The 21,115-nt window shown below is 53.7% G+C and overlaps 4 protein-coding genes across 4 annotated transcripts; 3 read left to right on the top strand and 1 right to left on the bottom strand.

Annotated features, from left to right (window-relative positions):
* Positions 1 to 80: 80 nt before the first annotated feature.
* On the bottom strand, positions 81 to 8,095 carry PG986_003334 (beige/BEACH domain-containing protein; the record flags this gene model as incomplete). Its single annotated transcript, XM_066839556.1, has 6 exons — positions 81 to 113; positions 186 to 2,734; positions 3,176 to 4,468; positions 4,531 to 5,011; positions 5,063 to 5,451; positions 5,515 to 8,095. 6 exons carry the CDS (start codon positions 8,093 to 8,095, stop codon positions 81 to 83), a joined length of 7,326 nt encoding a protein of 2,441 aa, XP_066704620.1.
* A 3,343-nt stretch (positions 8,096 to 11,438) lies between these two features.
* On the top strand, positions 11,439 to 13,095 carry PG986_003333 (uncharacterized protein; the record flags this gene model as incomplete). Its single annotated transcript, XM_066839555.1, has 2 exons — positions 11,439 to 11,810; positions 11,881 to 13,095. 2 exons carry the CDS (start codon positions 11,439 to 11,441, stop codon positions 13,093 to 13,095), a joined length of 1,587 nt encoding a protein of 528 aa, XP_066704619.1.
* A 1,019-nt stretch (positions 13,096 to 14,114) lies between these two features.
* On the top strand, positions 14,115 to 17,226 carry PG986_003332 (uncharacterized protein; the record flags this gene model as incomplete). Its single annotated transcript, XM_066839554.1, has 2 exons — positions 14,115 to 14,524; positions 14,607 to 17,226. 2 exons carry the CDS (start codon positions 14,115 to 14,117, stop codon positions 17,224 to 17,226), a joined length of 3,030 nt encoding a protein of 1,009 aa, XP_066704618.1.
* A 701-nt stretch (positions 17,227 to 17,927) lies between these two features.
* Positions 17,928 to 20,760, top strand: PG986_003331 (Xylan 1-4-beta-xylosidase; the record flags this gene model as incomplete). Its single annotated transcript, XM_066839553.1, has 6 exons — positions 17,928 to 18,011; positions 18,082 to 18,138; positions 18,227 to 18,609; positions 18,743 to 20,089; positions 20,171 to 20,489; positions 20,536 to 20,760. The coding sequence occupies 6 exons, from the start codon at positions 17,928 to 17,930 to the stop codon at positions 20,758 to 20,760; spliced, it is 2,415 nt and encodes an 804-aa protein (XP_066704617.1).
* Positions 20,761 to 21,115: the final 355 nt, after the last annotated feature.

Here is a 21,115-nt window from a genome sequence, read left to right as displayed (position 1 = left end):
GCCATCGAGTCTGAGGAGATAAACATGCAGCAATCCGTCCATTTGACCTTGGTAGCCTGCCGCGCTGACATAGATTTGTTCTACTTCTCTCTATGTATCAGATTCCACTCGTACTATATCAGGCAATGTTAGCGTTTCTGTCACAAGCCAATGAATGGGCCAAGAGTGCAGAGTATTGTACTTACCACACGGCCGTCATCGTCACCCGTGTAGACAAGCTGCGGCATGGGCGTGATGCAAGTAATGGCAGCTTCCGTGTTGGCCCTCGATTCACTCCTGGCATCGGCGTGGTCGAGACGTCGAATCAACTCGAGCGTCCACTTCCCGTTCTTTACGGTTCTCTGCCATATCTTGACTCGGCCCCTCTTGTGGCCCGTGAAGACGAGGAAGCTCTCCAGCCACTCACTGCCCGACCCTTCATAGAAAGCACACGACTGGACAAAGTCATCATGCTCCTCGCACACGTTCTGATCTAAGATGAGCTCGCCATTTACCGTGTACAACGCCACGTTCGGCCCGGAGCAAAGCATGAGTTCGCCTGATATGTCGTTGATGCGCGCACACTCGACCGCCCGGTTGTTCGGTAGTTTGCGCACAAACTCGAGCCTATTCAAATCCCATAGGAAGGCGTGGCCATCCATCGAGATCGTCAACAACGTACTGAACGCCTTGGAAGCTGCAATGGTCGTGACTGGTGTTTTGTGCCCAAACAGACTTGACCGATTTACCAGTTCAACCGGCTTGCCGGCCGCTGTTTGGATGCTGTGGACAGATACCACGCAGTCCTCTCCTGCCGTGACCAACGTTTTGGAATCCGCAACGAAGATACACGAGATCTGGCCTGTGTGAAGATTCTCATTCACTCCTGCGACCTTCCTATTTTCAGTGAAGTAAAACCGTATGCTGTGGTCGGCGTAGCCCCATTCCAGATACTTGTCAAAGAACGGGGGAAGATTGAGTCGGAACGGCGACGAGCAGAGCAATCGATCTAATTTCGGAGAATAAATTAGAGAGGCAACTCGCTCATGGCTCTCGAGCAGAGGATGAGGGATCCGGGCAAGTGCATAGCTCGTAGTATCAAGTCGCTTGGCGGGAAACTTCATGTTCTCACGGCCAGGGTGAGGCTTAGTGAAGACTTGATGAGGCGTCTGTCCGAAGTTGTAGATGACACTAGTCGCATGCTCTCTCTCATCGGCACCGGCATTGTCGAGGTCCATGGCCCCGCGGTAAGAGAGAGGCGAGAAGACGTTCACGTTCTGCACCGCAGCCTCCCCTAATTGCTTGTAGCCAAATACCAAGTCTATCCAGGAGTGGAGATTCTGGCTGACGTAAGGGCTTTCAAGTGCTTCGCGATGCTTGGCAATGAAAATCTTCGGGTCTCCTTTTGCCCAAGGCGGCAGAGCAACATCGTTAACCTTGCCCCCGGTTCCTTGGCGAGTACCGAAATCGTAGCCATTGATGTTGGTCAAGAAATCGGGCAGATAGAAGAACTCTGGGATCAACTCACGCACATCAGAGCCTCGCTCACGCGATGCGGAGTGCCACGTTCTTTCCACCGAATAGAAGAGTCGGTCTGCATGGTCGAAAGTACCGCCTTGCATTGTCACATGGGACTGGACAAAGGGGGGCAGACGGATCAGATAGGACGCTACCACCATGGCCGAAGAGTAATGTGTTCCATAGTGGAAAGGTGCCTGGTCTTCCATCTCTACAGCCGCGTTGAACCTCTCCATAGCATCGGCGCGCCTGCTTGGTGTCTGCGCACCCATAGGCTTCGATAGATCTCGATATGTTGCCGGATCTTCAAGATCCAGCTCCTCGCTGGTATAGTCGGCCAGAATCCACGGAAAAACAGGATACTGGGTAAGATCGTTGAAGGTTCTGCCTGCCATCGTATTGACCAGCATCAGGTAGTGGAAGTTCGACATTTCTCCCCTTTGCCATTTGCGCAGCGAAGGATTCCATGGCGAAGAGTTGAAGAAGCCTCCGAATTTGGCCCCGAGGCCTTGCGTCGGCTCTTCGTGAATTTTAAGAGACTCGAGCCGCCATGCATCTTCTGGGTTCGGAAGTGTTGCAGCTCCAGCGGTATGTGGTGTTTTACTCACAAGCTTGAGGTGTATGTCATCCCGGACTGCTGGATTGATGGTGGTAAGCAAATAACTCCGCCCGTCCGTGAAGAAGATTTCGATGGCTACATCACGAAACAAGAAGCGGCGCTTGGACACGCTGATCACATCTTGCCAGCGCCAACTGCGAGAGCCCTGTGCTCCCCGCCTTGACGAGAAACCCTTGGTATCGGTCTTGTCGTTGGTGATGATTTGGACAAAAGGGTCACGGTCCTCAGGGGCGGCCTCCCAGATGTTGACAATTTCGCCTTCCGCACTCTGGAAATAGTTGTCCATGATGTACAATGCGTTCTTGCCAACAAGAAGAATCCCCTCGCAGACCTCCAATCCGACAATGCGCGAGATGTTGTATACCTGCTGGACAAGATCTCCAGTTTCCAGGCGGCGCATGACTCTACGGTTTTTGTCTTCAAAAGCTTCGTCGGGCTCAGGATCGTTTGGGTCATCTACCATCTCGAAGTCTTCGTCTGGAGCGACAGTCTGTTCTCCTTTGGGCTGCAAAGAAGCTCCGCCGTCGTTGTCACCTTCAGTGTATCCTTTACTTTCCGCAGACGGCGGCTGCCCACTTGCCATGGCATCTGATGGTTTTGAACCGGCCGCATTGGCACCTACACCAGGAAGCGCAGCCGGGGGATCCCGCGACTTGATGCATCGGTGTTTCTTCGCTTAGGTTGAAAGAGCTCTTTCTGTGGCTCTGTATCGGGCAACAAGCGGGCCCGCATCCTGTCTCGGCCCTCGGTTCTATCAAGCTTCCATTTGATGCTGCTGTTTTGCTGCAACACAGCTCCCGGGCGTGTTAAGTCTTGGCTCATCCTCAGGAATTCCGAAGAATGGAACAACACGTCGTCTTGCTGATCTTGGAGTAACCTTTGATGCTTGAAGTGTTCCGAGCCATATATCGACTTCATCCAAGCGGAATTGGTCATGTCATGGCGTAAAATCGCACTCTCCTTCTCAGAGCTCTCCAATTGCCACCGCTTCAGTACCTCCCGGCGCTTAGCAAAACGAACCTTGGCGGTTTCAACTGTTCTAGAGTTCTCCAGTCGTACAAAAATCCTCCCACGTGCGCGAGAGACCATTGACAAATAGTTGGTCGAGAGACGCCCTGTGCTCCGTAACCCACGCAACGAAGCTTTCAGTGTCGAGCTCCGTCAGCTTCTCAAACTCCAAAACCAGGTCGGACTTCTCGGTGGAAGTGAACTGCTGGAATATGGCCGAGCTTTCTTCTGGCTTCTGGACAAGCATAATACGCCAAAGATTGACTGTTGCAAGGCTGACGGCCTCACGCGTATCAACAAGCTTGACGTAGAACTGGAACCATAGGAGCTTCGTGTAGTCATCGTCGACAGAGAGTGAGTCCAAAATCACCATTTGCCAATACAATATCTTGTTCAAAGACGAAATGGCCTCTGTGTCTGCGCATTGTGGATCATCCATCTCAGAGAGCTTGAGGAGGACACATTTGAGAAACGATGTCCTGATGGTAGAAACGGCCTGGCTGCAGAGTCTGACGCTCTTTAGCTTGGAAACATCTGGTCTGTTGAGATACTCCAGTAAAAAGCCGAGGAAGTCAAGCATCGAATCGGCACCGTTCATGAACCATCCCTCGAAAATTGCCTCGACCATGTGCAGACTGAATCGGGCCATATTTGTGAGAACCCGGGGCTCAATCAATAGCTTCCAGTCCAGCTTGATCGTGTTTGACAGATGGAGGATGGTGCCGCGTAGTACGTGAGATTCGAAGTATGCTTGGTGCTCTTGGAAACCTGGAGGGACCTTTATAAACAAGCCGAAACCGGGAAACTCCTTACGATAGAAAAGCTGGTCAAGAAACACATTGACCACCAGCTCCATGATACCCTCGAGTACCGCATGACTTGTGTTTTGAGAATTGGTGTTTTTCTTGGGAGACATGACATGCGTCAAGCGAGCAGGACTGAGCTGCGGTGGTCTTTGAGAAGTCAACAGCACGAATGACGATGCTTTGCGCAGAGGCGAACCTCGCACGGTGTCGTTCGGTGCTTGCAAGACACTGTCGATGGCCTTTGAGGTTCTGACTATCGGTGCCGGGGCAGAAGTTCCAGTAATGGGACGGATCATGACGTCTCCGCCCTCAAATGTCAATGCCGAGTCACGAGACTCGAGCTCAATCTCAGGACGGACAGCATCAGTACTGACGATTACTGGATACAATGCGGCCAGAAGAAGCTTCACGTAGTCAGAAGAAAGAGCAAAGTCTTTAAAGTTCATGGACCGGCTGTGTATGTCGGCCAAGAAGCGGATGACAGTTTGTAAGACCGCTGCATTGCCGGCCACCTTCACTTGGCTTGGTTGGGGCGTTTCTGGTCGAAAATTAGTTTTCCTGTTTTCTTTCTGAAAAGCCACAGCATGGGGGAATACTCACGCCTGGTTTCCAACTCCTCGGCGAGCGACATCGATCTACCCCGAGGCCTCCCCTTGAATACGTTCGAGTCAGTAGTAGTATCACCTCGCGGCGAGCCAAGCTCGCGAGGCGAAGCTGGGTCTTCTTGATTCCGTAAGATGTCCTTGAGGCCTATCTGAAGCATGGATGTAATAATTGGCAACGTCTCCGGAAACGCGATTTTGCACTGGCCAAAAGTTTCGAGCAAACTGAAGAAGTCGAAACTCTTGTCGAAGTCTATCTCTGCGACGTCGTATCCAAAGAGTATACTGAAGCAGATTGGCCAGATTGTTGGGATATCCCACCATCTCTTCAGTCTATGCGCCATGATATGAAATCCGCCCGATTTGCCAGAGAACTTGCTCGCGTAGCTTGAGCCGTGAGTGACGAGTAACCTTGAAAGTATCTTGCTTCCATATACTACAACCTCGGGGTCATTCTCTGTAAGGAGATAAAGCAACCACTGCGCCATCGTCAGTGTGGAATTACGTGTTGGCATCCTGGAATCAAGTACCTTGTTGGTTACCGTCTTGGCAAATCTCCGAATATAGTTGAGGTTTCCTTTCTGACACAGAAGGTCGCTGTACATCTTCAATATCTTGACACCGACCTGTTTCCTATTTAAAGTTGTATTCAGAACGTAACCGGCTTTGTTCGTTTCAATAACAGGCCGAGTAGGGGTACCCGATGGTCTTGCAACAGTTGCAGAACTCGGCTTGGGGGTCCTGGGAAGAGACCCGGGTGCGGCATGAAACGCGTAAGTGATGAATAACGCGAGGGATCGGTGGACCTCGGTGTTGTAGCTGCACTGTACAAGCTCTTGGAGAGCATCCATAAAAAATGGCAGAACAGCAGCCGCCAGAGGCTCGGCTTTGAGCGCGTCCAATAACCGTTTCACAACGCCTTATTATAGTTGTAATGATTAGCCACATGCCAAAAGGGGCCGAGGTGAGAGCATCGACTTACGCATTCTCAGAAGCCTTCGATTGTTGTACTCGTGGTACTTGCTGTTTCTTGCGAAAGTCATGAATTGCTTATAATACAGCTCCTGCACGATGGGGACGCATCTCCGCCAAACATCAAAATCAACTAGCAGGATACGATATGCAAGGGGGTTCTTGATAATCGAGTTCAGCGAGTTTTTGTGATCGTAACCCACGAATTCAAGCACGAGGCTTAGAAGCTGGAAACTCAACCTGTCCTTTTCCACATCATCCAAGGCAAGGCGCGCGGTAATATTCTCGGCTCCGGTAGGTGCCAGCCCGAGCTTGCATTTCAGTAGCATACCCATGATGTTGTAACCATTGCATCTTTCCATTGCCTCGCTATTCCGCCAGCTTGAATTCACGCAGCGAAAAATCATTTCAACGGCCCGGGTCAGAGATTCGGCGTTTGAGGCTCTTTCGACAATTTTCAAGGCGAGAGGAGTGAAGCCGGCAAGTTGCCACATTGCATCATCAAGATGTCGAGGAACAGCGATCACTGGCTCGCCCGACAGAACGGCGACACCACTGGAGCGGATGAGAGCATCGTTAATGGATGGTAACGCGGTATTAATTGCGATACCCGTACCGCTCTTCATGGTCATTTGGCTCAGTGCATGCGATGGCCCTCGAGATAGTGACCGAAACAGCTGAGAGTCGCTAAAGGAGTCCCGTTCTCTGATGATTGCTGAAGACATCAGACTGAGGAGAAGCCTGTTTTCTGGCATGACATAACCAGCTTTGTCTCTGATGACCCTGATCAAATCTGAGCCATCCTTCCCCGGGGTGACTAGATCATTTCTCAGACCCAGGTGCGCAGATGCTTCGTAGGTCTGAAAAGCACCAAGACAGTCTTGAAAATTGCCTTGATAGCGCGGCCCAAGACGACTGGGAACAGCGAGGTAATCGTCGCTCAATGCTTCTTCGAATAGATGAGCAGTGGCTACAGACCATTTGGAGCTGACAATCCCCGCACCAAGGTGGGATGATAGTTCTCGAGGAGTGCCCAGGAAGGCCTGGACTGGCATCGTCTTGTTGTTGCTTGAAGCGAAGGATGCAAAACTCTCTGTGCTTCCGTTCGCAAGGGGTGGGGGCGATGGGAATGTTGCCTGGAGGTGTTCGACAAGTTCACCATCCACATACAGATAAGCTTTGTTCGCGGACATCGTCTTACGGCGGTGTACAAGGGCTATGTGATACCATCTCTTTTCTTTGAAGGCGAACGACTTGAACCTAACACTCGGCCTGCGTGAAGTAACTGACGTCTGAAGGATGAAGTTTCGGGTGTCCTTTTCCAGATACAGGAGTAGGAAGCATGTCTGCGTTGCGTCAAAGACTCCAAATATTGTTGTATGCGACTTCGGGTCGAATTCGTCCACGCGAATCCACGCCATGAAAGTGTACCCGTTGGAAGAAGAAGGTGGAAAAGATCGGCCAAGGCTGGGCAGATCGATAGAGGCATGCCCATGAAGTGAAAGATCAAACTGTATGAAAGGGGGATCTTGGTGCTCCTGTACCATTTCTAGACAGTGCTCCGACGCTTCTGGTGACGAGTTCATAAGCAGTGCCTGCGCATCGGCGAGCCTCTTTACTCCAAGGGACATCAAGGATCTGCATATATCCATGACCAGCTTGTGCTCTGCGCGGCTCAAGCCGGCATTCTTGTCAAAGGATATCGCAAGAAGACGTGAATGCACGGTAGTGTCGTGTACCAGGCAAAGATTGTGTGTCGAGGCTGTAATTACCTCCGTAATGACCCTCAACACTAGCAGGGAGACAGTTATCGACTGCGATTCCGAACCCTTTGGCATGGAAATCCAGAAGTCCACAACCGTTCTGATAATCTCAGGATATTGTAGCTTGGTCGCCGACCCAATGACCGTACGTACCGCATCTTGGATCAAAGCTGTTTGCTCCTCAGGATCAGGTCCTTCTTCGCTTTTAGGAGCATCCTCGCCAAGGTCGTCATTCCCAATCATGACGGGCATGTCTTCGAATATCGTCTTCTGGCAAAATCCACCCAGTGTTGGTATCTGCAATGCGAATGCAAATAGCTTTCCGAAGAGCTGGCTGCTGGTCCAGCAGTCCAGGTCACCACCGCCGAGGCCGATGCTTGCTATCGATTGTTCTAAGGCCTCCCAGCCACCACTTTCAACTCGCGTGCGAAAGTATCGCATGTTTCCTGGATGGGCGTTGAATGCAGCAGATAGAACACCAAGCACTGCATCGAGGAGTCGGAACAAGCTTTCTTTCTCGTCTTGGCTGCGCTTCTGCGGGTTGTAGAAGCCCGAATAGGCCCGAAGAATATCGAAAAGGCGCTGGAAGCCGTGGAGGTGCCTGAAATCATCTTGCACAGAGCTGGGAGGTTTCACTGCGGTAAGATGCTGCTTGATCTGATCAAGCCAGGTTACTAGTTCTTGTATGTCGGGATATGGATCTCGTTGGGTCGACAGCACGGCAGCTACGGAATCGAGCAGCTTTTGTTGGACTTCCAGTGCCTTGGATACGAACGAAGGCGTCGAGGCCGACGTGGAGGAACGGTATCTGCTTGGTCGGGTAGACATGTTGTCTGGCTCATCGGCGAGATCGGGTTATCGTGACGGATGCCTGCTCTTCATGATTTACCACCCCAGTTCTTTGCACCCTTGTTTGGGCCTTCTCGACGACCGATATTCCGCAACATCGATAGCCGAACACGGTCTATAAAGCTAGAGACAGCGCTGCCGAAACGCGACGGTTTAGCAAGCAGTAGTAGTAGGGATGCTTCCAGACAGGCTTGAGCAAACAACTGACGTCTCGTAGCGGGGGCCACCGGCACCGGCCGCGACACTTGATGCAGACTACAGAAATAGATATGACGTCGCTACTGGCCTCCCGGGTGCGAGTAGGGATTTACTGGAAGAGATATGGTGGTGTTGGATACAGTCGCGACGTGGTGGGCCGGTGCTCTGGTTGCAACGAGATATTCAAAAAGTGTCAGCCTTGAGATGTGTGGCTTGTGCTGCCTCGGAGGTACCCAGGTCATCATTCATCCCACTTTGTGCTAAATTTACAGCCGCGTCGAAGCTGCGCGCCCGGCGCCCCGTATTGACGTGGATTCATCCAGCGTTATTCTGCAGATCCGCCCAAGTCCTTTGTTACATGCAACCTCAAATGGAACATGATGAGTGTCGAGTGTTTATGGCCTGGTGTTTCCCAGAAGATTTATAGGCTCCCTGTTTCAATCCAGCTGCTGCCAGTCTCCGACCAGACCCCGACTGTACACTCACCGATATTATGCACGTGCACATGTTCTTTGCTCTCGAGGAGGCATTGGGAAGTAAGTAATAACAGACTTCGCCGATCCTGGTTTGAGTTGTGTATGGAACTTTCGGTCCCTAGGAGCTGCATGCCTCACTCACCTACATGTAATTTCTCGGGATTTGACTCGTTCATTCGTTGCTCCCAGCTCAACACTTTGTGTGTTGAGCCAGCCTGCAGTATTGCTTTGGATGTTGCGATGCGAACAGCGCAGCACGTTTTGACCTCTCATTTATAGAACCTGCGGAGTGCTAGCAGAGTAAATTCCAAAGGTTGGCTTACAATAGGACTTGGAGCACTTCCGGAGTGTCATCATGGATTAGCTGGCTATCACAACAGTTTATCAACGGAATAGTTAGTCGACGGCAGAGTAGTTGAAGACAAAAAGCTGGTATGTACGGAGCAGTGCCTGTGGTGCTGTGTTGTAGCTACACGGATTAGGTATTTTAATCAACAAAGCACCAAACGGCATTCCACACCCATAATATATAGCATCATTTGCGCCGGGTTTCCCCCTTACCATAAACCTTTACCGCAACGGTGTGCTGTTGATCACGGGTCCCGAAAAGGGGATGTCTTCGTGTTGCTCATGTTGGTAGCTGATCAAGCTCCCCCTTGCCAGTCGTCATCCGCAAGACAATGCACTGTTACTAAGGCAGCCAGCCAGGCCGCGTCAACAAGAGGCGAGAAGCCCCACCATCCTCTAAGTAAGACCTTAACGGAGACGGATAAGACAAACATGGGAAAGTTGCACACGTGCCAGGGACCGAATGACCGTCTTTTGTGTCAATAGTCAAGATAGGCTGATAGGGGTGGTTTCCCACCCCGGCACCCTCAGCTTGCCAATGAAAGAGGTAGGGCCAACAGGAGACACGACTTGGCCGAGCTCGGAGTCCCCATGTTTGCCTGTCAAGGCGAGCTAATTATTGAAGACGATACCCAGAGGGGAACCGTCCCTGGTTTCATCTAGGCGGGATTGGGAAACGCCTAAGCTTTCGATTGTGTCATCGTTTGTGCCTGGCAACAAACAGAGTCAGACAGACGTCGTCTGCCATAAGACCACCATCATGACTGGCGGCACAGGCATGAAGAGATGAAGCAAGAGACAGGACTACAACATGCAGTAAGAGATGCCCTGCTCCGAATTTCAATTTGCTGTTACCGGGAGGAGAATAGAATTTACCTGCGATTGGACTACAGACGGTAAAGAACTGTAGAGCTCAGTGAACCGAGGTGGGTGGTATTCCAGGGTCCAGATCATATCTAGGGGCTACATACGGGTGTAATTAGCCACAGATAAAGCTCCATTCGATCTTACATATCCGCTTGCGCGCTTGCGGTGTACGGGTGGAATGACGTGTTAACACAAATATCGGGGTCCGAGACAGCTGTCTGCCCTTCGACGAGCATGATGATTCGAAGGCAGCAAAGGCGTTCTTGAGCACGTCAGTACAAGTAAGCCAATATATTCATCAGCTGGCGTGTGCCTGTTCTTGGCTCTTTCTTGTACGTAAAAGCTGGAGGTCAGTCAGGAACAGCGGATGCAGCTAACGCGGGCAAGCTCCAGACTCTCCAGAGCTCTCCCTCCCGTTGTCCCGTATCTTATCGCTGTGCATTGCCTCGGAAACCTTCCTAGCGTTTAGCTGGGGCGCCAAGCGAGCCATATCAGGTCACTTGTGTTTGGGGGAATGCGTACCTACATCACCGAGCCGTGCTAGGGCCTAGGGAGGTACCTACTAATAGGTACCTATCCTTCCTTATCCACCCTATGATAGCTCTGTACAGGCTGTACTGGCCGAGCCGGCACTGGGGCTGCTGCCTCTTGCGACTCGCTGGGCGGATGGAATGACTGGTCGCGCAGAGCGTTTATCCTTGAGAACAAGAGCCATGGCCCATCCCTCGCGCGACGATAGGCCGATAGTCGATTTGAGCCTTTTATTCTACAGGCCCAGGGAAAACCGTCTGATCCGAGTCAGATTGGCTTTGGGCGTAATGCACATTATGAACTCCAGCATGCCGCGATCCCCAGAAAGCCGCAGCGCGCTTTGGGGAAGCCTGAGTCAGTCTAAACGATCGCAGAGGTGCTTACCGGATGCGGGCTAGCGGCCCTTAATGTCAGCAGCCATTCTTCCTTCTCTGCCTCACTCCAGTACACTCTCCACAAGCCCAGCTGCGATCTCCCTGCCCCCCCGGTCGTTATCTTGCACCCGCCAGCCTGCCGCTACCTACACTACGCAAGGTGCTCCACTCTCCTGCTGGGAAGCAGCGTCACACGCCCATCGACCTGGACGGAGCAGGAAGGCAGCCGACACACACACACCACACGGGCACCTTTATCTGTGAGCAACAGCTTCTTCTTTTCCTCTTCCCTTTCTCTCTTCTTTCATCTCCTCATCCCCATCATCCATCGCCATCTATCTCATCGTGCCGTCGTCGTTGCATTAACTTTGCAACGACTTGTTTACTTGGGCATCTGCTGCTGATTCCCGGGTTTTTCTTTTCGTTGTTTCCCATCGCTTAGACCTACTAGACAGAGTCGCAGGTAGACTTCTCAGTTGGTCAATCCAGTTTGCATCACACCAACACCTCATCCCGCACCTAGTCAGTATGAGGGGCGTCATTGCTCTCTCGCTGGCTTGCGTCGCCGCCGCGGCCCCGTCCTTCAGCTACGAGACCATCCACGATGGAGCTGCACCCATCCTGTCATCGTCCAGTGCCGACGAGATCCCCAACCAATATATCATCAAGTTCAAGAAGCACGTCACGGAGTCTTCTGCTTCGAACCATCACTCATGGATCCAGAAGATTCACGGTGCGCGCGAGGATGAGCGCATCGAGCTGCGCAAGCGCGGCCAGTTCCCCATCGTCGAAGATGTCTTCAGCGGCCTGAAGCACACGTACAAGATCAGCGCCGACTTCATGGGCTACTCCGGCCACTTCGATGATGAGACCATCGAGCAGGTCCGGAACCACCCTGATGTGAGTACCCTCCGACTTCCCATGCCCCTAGATGTGTAGATCAGAGACTGACATGCGCTCTCAACAATAGGTCGAGCACATCGAGCGGGACCAGATCGTCCACACCATGTCGTCGTCGAAGGATGAGCCTGAGCTCGAGAAGAACGCCCCTTGGGGTTTGGCCCGTATCTCCCACCGCGAAAGCCTTGGGTTCGGCAACTTCAACAAGTACCTCTATGCTGCTGATGGTGGCGAGGGTGTCGATGCCTACATCATTGACACTGGTACCAACATCGAGCACGTCGACTTTGAGGGTCGTGCCAAGTGGGGCAAGACCATCCCTAACGGCGATGAGGATATCGATGGCAACGGCCACGGTACTCACTGCTCTGGTACTATTGCCGGCAAGCAATACGGTGTCGCCAAGAAGGCCAATGTCTACGCTGTCAAGGTCCTTCGCAGCAACGGCTCCGGTACCATGAGCGATGTGCTCAAGGGTGTCGAGTGGGCTGCCTCTGCCCACCTGGACACCGTTAAGGCTGCTAAGGCTGGCAAGCGCAAGAACTTCAAGGGCTCCGTCGCCAACATGTCCCTTGGTGGTGGCAAGTCTCCTTCCCTGGACCAGGCCGTTAACGCCGCTGTTGATGCCGGTATCCACTTCTCTGTTGCTGCTGGCAATGACAACCAGGATGCTTGCAACTACTCTCCCGCTGCGTCCACCAAGGCCATCACTGTCGGTGCCTCTGACCTCGGTGACAACCGCGCTTACTTCTCCAACTGGGGCAAGTGTGTTGATGTCTTTGGCCCCGGTGTCAACATCAAGTCCACCTGGACTGGAAGCAAGACTGCCATCAACACCATCAGCGGTACCTCGATGGCCTCACCCCATCTGTGCGGTCTGACTGCCTACTTTCTTTCTCTCCAGCCCAGCAAGGACTCCGAGTACGGCATGGCCGAGATTACTCCCGAGAAGCTGAAGAACAACCTGCTCAGCATTGCTACCAAGGGCGCTCTGTCTGACATCTCTAGCGGAACCCCTAACCTGCTTGCCTTCAACGGTGGTGGCAGCTCCAACTACAGCAGCATCGTTGAGAAGGGTTCGTACACTGCCAAGAAGCAGCAGTCCGAGAAGCCCATCACTCTTGAGGACCTTGAGCAGGCCATTGAAAAGGACTTGAACGTCGTCTCTGGCTCCATTGTCAAGGGCGTTTCGTCTTTCTCCAACAAGGCCGAGAAGGTTTCGGAGAAGATCCACCACATGGTTGAGGAGGAGCTTGAGCACTTCTTCGAGGAGTTCGAGTCCTAGACAGAGCAGGGTGCTACATGGCGTTGCGTCACTTGTAATTTTGCCTATTAGGGGAGTGTACATACGTAGTCGGGTTTCACCAAGTCGGGTTACGTTACTGGGTTGTAGGACCTCTCCTTGATAGTTTCTTAAGGGTTTCTTGCTATAAGCTGAATACAATAAGATTGAATACGATAATGACTTGCGAACCGCGTGACTGATTCAATGGCGCAGCGATGCATGTTGTTTACTTCCAAAATTGGCCGGCGATCTCTATAGATTGGGTAAGAGTGATGTATAAGTCAAGGTGGGTCATTTTGAGTTCAATACACCTGATGTATTTGGTCTCAGCAGTTGCATGTACCTGCTTGCGCTCCTACCTGCCCACATAGATTGATTATATCGATCGTATGTGTGCCCGTGTAGTTGGATCACTGCTCGAGCAAGCACGACGCCTCGTAATGATGTGCGGACATTGGTCTGTGATCTCGATCAACGGTGTCTGTTGATGATTGGAAGGTTGTTTGGGTTCTTCCAACCACGCGTCGGGACCATGGAGACCGGCACGGGCAGTATTCGTCCGTGGCAGCTTCTTTGGGAAGCGACGGCCAGTATGAGTCTGCCAACGCTCTTTCCCTTTTTTCTTTTCTTTTCATAACCGACCGTGATGTCAATACGCAACGCAGTGCCTTCCATCCCCATGCAGTGTTTGGAAGCTTTACCGCTCGCCTCCGATTAGGGCTGTTTGTTGAGCGAGCTGCCATCTCTAAACCATTGCTTACTCTATTTCATGTATAGTCACATCATCTTACTACTAGTGCAGATAACATCTGGCTTGTCAGATCTGTCGTTGCGTCCAACAGAAAGGTCACTGGCCTCTGTCTCCGTTTGGTTTCATTGCTGCCGCCAGCTCGAGCCATCTTGCTCCCCCTTAACTGCATCATCCCATATACGAATCACTCCTCATGCTGAGGTTCTCTGATCCAAGCATCGCTGAACACGGCATTTACGTAACAGTACTCGTCGAGGCTCGGTGAGCCATGCAGCGACACAATAGCACCAAATCCGGCGGACCAGATCGTAGGAAATCGATCTCCTCAGTGAAGAGCGTCCAGCTTCTTCACATGTCTCCGGAACAGGCTGAGCGAGATGCTCGAGTTGCCGCTACTCAGGCCTTTTGCCAGGCAAGAGAGCGCTCGGCGACCGAGTCTGCCTTGTGGCCACCATCACGGCAACTCAACAGGCCGAGTCTAGACCGGCACTACAGCTCCCCGGACAGACGAAGCAATGATTCCGCAAGCTGCCAGCAACACAGTGTGCGTTTCGTCAAGCCAAAGCTATCAGGGGGCTTGGCTCAGCTACGAAAGAAACATGACAAAACCCCCTTCGAGAGCATCGCGCACGGCAAGGCCACGAACTTTGAGAACCGCTGCCCCTGGCTTGTGGCCAAGTACTGACAGGACTCCGACATCTGGGATGGCTTTTTCTGCCAAAGGTACCGCAGGTGACTACATTAACGTACTCATTACTAGCGAGGACTACTATACGCCTGAAGATAACATCGCCTCTGAACCCTCTTCCTATCGACGCATTCGTAAATCAAAATCACTCTTTTCGAGTTTCGATGGCGCGGCATCAGGGGCAAGAGAGACAGAAAGCAAACTCTCTGGCAATATCCCTCAGCCAAGTCTCGGTTCCGCTTACTGTCAGCCAGTGGAAAATATCCCGCCCACGGAGTTGAAGACCCCAAAATCAATGAGCTTTTTAAAAAGCCGCCGCGACCAAGCTCGACCGCTGCCAGCCCGACGCAAAAGCTTACCCTTGGCTGCAAGGGCAGCTAACGCCCTTCCACCGGACTTTACTGGAGAGCAGGATACGTTACAGTCTTTTCAGCTTCTCGGTTCCAAGCCCCATAAGGCAGGCAAGAGAATCAGGAGAACCTTGCGGAACACAAGTGATACTACCGAGCCAGGGAGCCTCGATCTCACCAAAACCTCGTTCAGAGATCAAAGCATCGGTAAAAAGGCTCGTAAGGCGTCGCACGCCCTCAAAACACGGATAAAGAGCTTCTTCAACATGGCAAAGTCTGAGAACGACGAAGAGGTACTTCCGCCACAGCAAATCGAAGCTCAGAAAACTCATGTAGTCGAGGTGGAGGCAGAAGCTTCAGTTGCACATGACGCTCTACCAGAAGACGCAGCTCTCTCCCGAGTGACGTCTGGTGTCCCTTCCTTGCACGCTGTGCCATCTGAACAGCAGCTGAGATCACATCAAGTAAGCCTGGAAAGCCTTCGGAGCGAGAGAAAAGTATCAGATGAAAAGTCGCGGGTAACCAGCTGGACCAATTCCGATGTACACACATCGACTGCCACGAGTAGCCAGGGACGAGAGTGGGACCGGCAAAGACTGTCGGTAATCAAGGAGAACGGAGCCCATATACCTTCGTCGGCGTCGCGGCGTCCAGACCTAGCTCGCCAATGGACGGACATGAGCCCCTTCGCCAACTTTCCACCAGAAGAAATTCCAGCCGATTCATCCGCCAACGTTGACAGCCAAAGGATTTACTCGGCTTTGATGAAGAGGCTCAACGAGACCCAACAAGCTTCGCTGGCGTTTGGAAAAGGGACCAGGCGTAGCCTCGCACGATCATCGGCAGACGATAAAACCTCATTGAGGAGCTCATTGGCGCCAACGATCCGTCATATCGTCTCTAACGAGAGTATTGGGCAAAAGGCACCCGAGATGGAATTCGATCCAGCATCTACGGAGGATCCCCAGCCAAACTCTTGGCCCTCTGATTCACGAGGCTGTGGCACAATACCACAAACACATCAAGTGGGAAATCCGGCTGGACAGGATGGGTTTTCAGAGGAAGTCCCCCGTGTTCGAGCATTGTCGGCTCGTCCGTCGGCGTTCTTTGGGAGCCCGACTTGCCATCTTTTCCGAACCCAGAGCCCATACCGGAGGGCACTTCAAGGTTCTATTTCTGCGACAGAAACAACGGAGCTAATTGCGTCTCCCAAATCATCCGAGTTCAACCCTCTCATGCCGTCACTGAATAGCTTGCCTATCCGTAGCGTCAGCAGATGCGACTCGGATGCAGATGGCAAGTTGCACTACTCGGAGAGCATTTACTCCAACGAAGAGGAGGATTCACGGCTTACCTCTTATGCACGCCCACTAATGGAAAGTTTTCCCAACCCACCCAGCAATCATGGCAATCATGGAGCAGTCACAATCTTTGTTGACCCCCAAAAGCCACAAATACCCTCTAAATCTCACTGTCGTCTGACTTCTACAGCTAGTTCGGTCGAGTGGAAATCCTGGCTTTCGGCAAACGTTTCCAAGCTTGAAGATTCGACACTCGCAGATGACCTCCGAGATGGCAATGGACAAGTCCTGACCTTGACACAGCTTCCGCCAGCTTCTGGCCACCATAGAGAAAAAGCACAGATCAGCGACTGCGACGAGGGAGACGAAAATTACAATGAGCCCCCAGTCCAAGTCCGAACAGGCAACACCTTTGAAAACTTGGAACCGAGTGCTTTGAATAGTAATTACCGGCTGAGATCGGTCACGGCGAATGAAGACGCCCTATCAGATGAGGAGAATCAGGCCCCGCCTATACCTGTCAAGAGTGCCCTCAGGTCGACCACGTCAGCAGCAAGCTTGGGATGTGGCAGCGAAAGATCACATCTACCAACGAGCGAGTCGAGGGAAAAGACAGGGGAAAATGGAACACCGAAGCCGCTAACCCATGCTCGGTCCGCCAATCTATTGGGTCCTCGGCCGCAACAGCGAACACCCTCTCCTGTAAAGCTGATGAGGCGGCAGCAGAAATCTGCGAGCCACGCTACCCATGGGCACATGTCTAGTATCGGAGAGGCCGTTGAAAGGCAATTTGGGAAGGTACTCGAGTCAGCAGGGACCAACAAGTTACCTACTGATCAGGGGCCACGATGGAGTGAGAATGTTCATCCGAGACTCATGCTTGAGAACGAGCGCTCCGAGGGGCATGGCGATGTATCATATGGGCCAGAGAACACTAATGCTCAAGCCATGGGAAGCAAGCAGATGGTTGATTTGTTCCTCAGCAGTCGGCGTAGAAGGATCGCTGGCAGCGAAGAGGGCTGCGAGCCTGCATTTGTGTGAAGCAAGCACCACAGGTGAGAATTTGGATGCAGTTGGCCTAGATAGTGTATCTTGCTAAAACCACGGAGGATGGGGAAGGACGTTTATGACTGCAACATTCTTTCGTTGAGGCGTTTGGTCGCAGAAAAGGGGTATATCACAATCGGTGAGATATTGATGGGATATTGTTAGCAAACCACTGGCGTTGGAAGCAGCCTCTCAGTTTTAATTTATGCCTATAAATATAATCAGACTCAAATCTTGCAGGCATGCGAGATCGGGTCGAGCCGTTCCTTCAGGCTGAATGCGGCGGTCTCTGTACCTTAACCGGCTCCTCTATCTCCCTGAAGGGTCACCGGACTTCCGCAAATCACATGCGACCTCGATATTGCTGTTCATTTGGATTTATTCGGTTTACGACATGCTGTAGTTGTACGGATACTGTCCCGTGATGTTGTGGTGTGCCATTTGCTCATTCCCGCCGGTACGAAATATCGACGAGCTCAACCGCCTGCTGTCATTGCTTTGTTAGGATGTGACAGAAGCCTGTGCATACTTCATGTCCGGCACAGTGAGCGCCGAGACTAATATAAGTAGTCCGAGATGCATGAGCGTTGTATGGGATATTTTCCTCTACGTCGTGCACCATGGTCGAGGTTATTCTTAAGTGTCTCTCAGCTACTACATCCTTTAGCGATCGCGGTGAAACGAAAAGACCCAACATGGCGTTACTCTCGATATCAGCCATCATTATGCTGGTGGTCTGCGTATCGGCCAGAGACTTTCCAAACTGCCAGTCCGGACCTGTGAGTCGCGCGGCCCGGTGTCTGGCAGGCGTTGATGGTTGTCAGTACAGTGGTAGTTGACAATTGTTAGCTCTCGACCAACAAAGTGTGCGATACGACCCTCAGCCCCTGGGCCAGGGCTTCCGCGGTATGCAACCCCCAGATTTTTCTTTCGTGATCCCGGGCCACTCAAGTAGACTATGTAGCTGATCATGTAACGTACATGGCGAACCCAGCAGCTCGTCGCCGAGTTCACCGTCTCGGAAAAGAGCGCCAACTCCGGCGACAATTCCCCTGGGGTCCCGCGCCTGGGCGTGCCTCCCTACGAGTGGTGGCAGGAAGCGCTGCACGGGGTGGCGGGCTCGCCCGGCGTGAGCTTCGCGCCGAGCGGCGACTTCAGCTACGCGACGTCCTTTCCCCAGCCCATCACCATGGGCGCCGCGTTCGACCTGCCTCTGATCCGGTCCGTCGCCGACGTCATCAGCACCGAGGCCCGGGCCTTTAGCAATGCCGGCCGCACCGGGCTCAACTTCTGGACGCCCAATATCAACCCGTACCGCGACCCGCGCTGGGGCAGGGGCCAGGAAGTGCCGTCCGAGGACGCCTTCTTCGCGAGCCAGTAGGTGACTTCCAGGCACCGCTCCCCTTCTTTGTGTCCAGTAGACGGACACTAGGAGCATTCCTCATGGAGCACCTGAGATCCGATACGCCATTATTTTCTTCGGGCCGTACTAATCACTGGGAGTCTATAGGTACATCAACCAGCTAATCCCCGGGCTCCAGGGCGGCGACCCCTCCCATAACGCCGACAACCCCTACTACAAGCTAGTGGCGACGTGCAAGCACTACGCCGGTTACGACATCGAGAACTGGCAGGGCAACGAACGGTACGGGTTCGACGCCATCATCACGCGGCAGGACCTGCAGGACTACTACCTGGCACCGTTCCGGGCCTGCGCCCGCGACGCCGACGCCCAGAGCTTCATGTGCAGCTACAACGCCGTCAACGGCGTGCCAACGTGTGCGGACCCCTGGCTGCTGCAGGACGTGCTGCGCGACCAGTACGGCTTCTCCACCTCCACCTCCACCTCGAACGCCGCCAAGTCCAAGGGCAAGGAGGAGGATAACGATGAGGAAGGCGACCGTTGGGTTACGTCGGACTGCGACGCCATCAAGAACGTCTGGAACGACCACCACTACGGCGCGTCCGCCGCCGACGCGGCGGCACGGAGCCTGAACGCGGGCACCGATCTCGACTGCGGCAGCTTCTGGCCCCAGAATCTGGCGGCGGCGCTGCGGAGCAACCTGACGACTGAGGCGACACTGGACAAGTCCCTGGTCCGGCGCTACGCCTCTATGGTGCGCCTGGGCTGGTTCGACGCCGCCGCGGACCAGCCTTACCGGCGGCTCACCTGGGCGGACGTGGCGACCCCCGACGCGAAGGCGCTGGCCCTGCGCGCGGCAGTGGAGGGGATCGTGCTGCTCCAGAACAAGGGTGATACGTTGCCCCTCGACCCTTCGCCTAAGAAGGTCGCGGTGATTGGACCCCTAGGTTCGGCGACGACTCAACTGCAAGGCAACTATTTCGGTCGGGCCCAGAGCGTCACGAGCGTCGTGGCCGCCTTCAAGGGCGCCGGTTGGAGCGTTACCGCGGTCCAGGGCACGTCCATCGCGGGTTCCAGCACCAGCGGCTTTCCCGCCGCGGTCTCCGCGGCCCAGGCAGCGGATGTGATTGTCTATGTCGGAGGCATCGACAACTCGCAGGAATCAGAGACTCGCGACCGAAATGCCATTACCTGGCCTGGACAACAGCTGGCTCTGATCTACCGTTTGGCCGCCGTAAAGGGGGAGAAGCCCCTGGTAGTGATCCAGCTGGGTACAATGGTCGACTCGTCGAGTTTGGTCTCTGGGAACGACACAGTCGACGCACTGGTATGGGCCGGCTACCCTGGCCAGAGTGGCGGACAAGCGATCGTGGACATACTGCTCGGCACGAGTGCACCAGCGGGCAGACTACCGGTCACCCAATACCCCGCTTCCCTTGTCAACCAGATCAAGATGACCAACATGGATCTCCGACCAGGTGCCGGTAACCCTGGGTAAGTGAAACACCTATACCACCACACATCTGACGAATGAAAACTGTAAACGCCATAGTTCTGACCAAAGAGCCCCAACAGCCAAACCTACAAGTGGTACAACAGCACCGCCGTCTTCCCCTTCGCGCACGGCCTGCACTACACCACCTTCAACGCCACCTTCTCCAGCGCCAGCGCCCTGCCCCCGACCTTCTCGACCGCCGACCTAACGGGCGCCATCCCCTTCAACGCGACGGGCCCGCCGGGCTCCGGGAACTACCCGGACCTGGCGCCGTTCGCCACGGTGGGCGTGGCGGTATCCAACACCGGGACGGGGGCCACCAACGTGACGTCCGACTACGTCGTCCTCCTCTTCGCGCGGGGCGAGCACGGCCCCGAGCCCCGGCCCAACAAGAGCCTCGTGGGGTTCGCGCGCGCGCGGCGTGGCGCCCGGCGGCACGGCCGAGGTCGCGCTGCCCCTGACGCTCGGCGCCCTGGCCCGTGGCGACGCGGACGGCAACCTCGTGCTGTGGCCCGGCAAGTACACGCTGGCGCTCGACGTGGACGAGCGTGATACGTGGGAGTTTGAGATCACGGGGGACGAGGTGGTGCTGGAGAAGCTGGCGCCGGCGCGTGCGTCTGAGGGGGCGAGCGGCGACCAACACCCATATGTAGGGTCGACCTTGGCATGAAGAGGGAAACAGGCCTTGATGCATGGGAATCAGAATGCAAGCATCGATAGAAGCAGCGACCTCGGGTGCGGTCGTGACGATGCAGTGTGACAGTGGATGGTGCTTTGGCCTGGCGGTTTCTTTAAGCACCCAAACACTGAGATATCATCACAGTATCCGTCTGTAGGAAAGAAATCTTGCAGCAAGATATCCATTTTGTTTATATCGGGATGACTAAACCAAATGAGCGCCGCCTGGAAGCTGAACAGTATCATACAGTTTGAGGTTTATTGCAAAGCAGCTCTAGGTACAATAGCCTTCCATCATTGATGTACGCTCGGATGCCACTTCATACTTTCGGGAGGCAGCAAGCGTC

The sequence above is a fragment of the Apiospora aurea genome (assembly GCF_038362705.1).
Source record: "Apiospora aurea strain CBS 24483 chromosome Unknown utg000002l_segment0_segment0, whole genome shotgun sequence".
Classification (NCBI taxonomy): Eukaryota; Fungi; Ascomycota; class Sordariomycetes; order Amphisphaeriales; family Apiosporaceae; genus Apiospora; species Apiospora aurea.
This window is presented reverse-complemented; position numbering and strand designations above follow the sequence as displayed.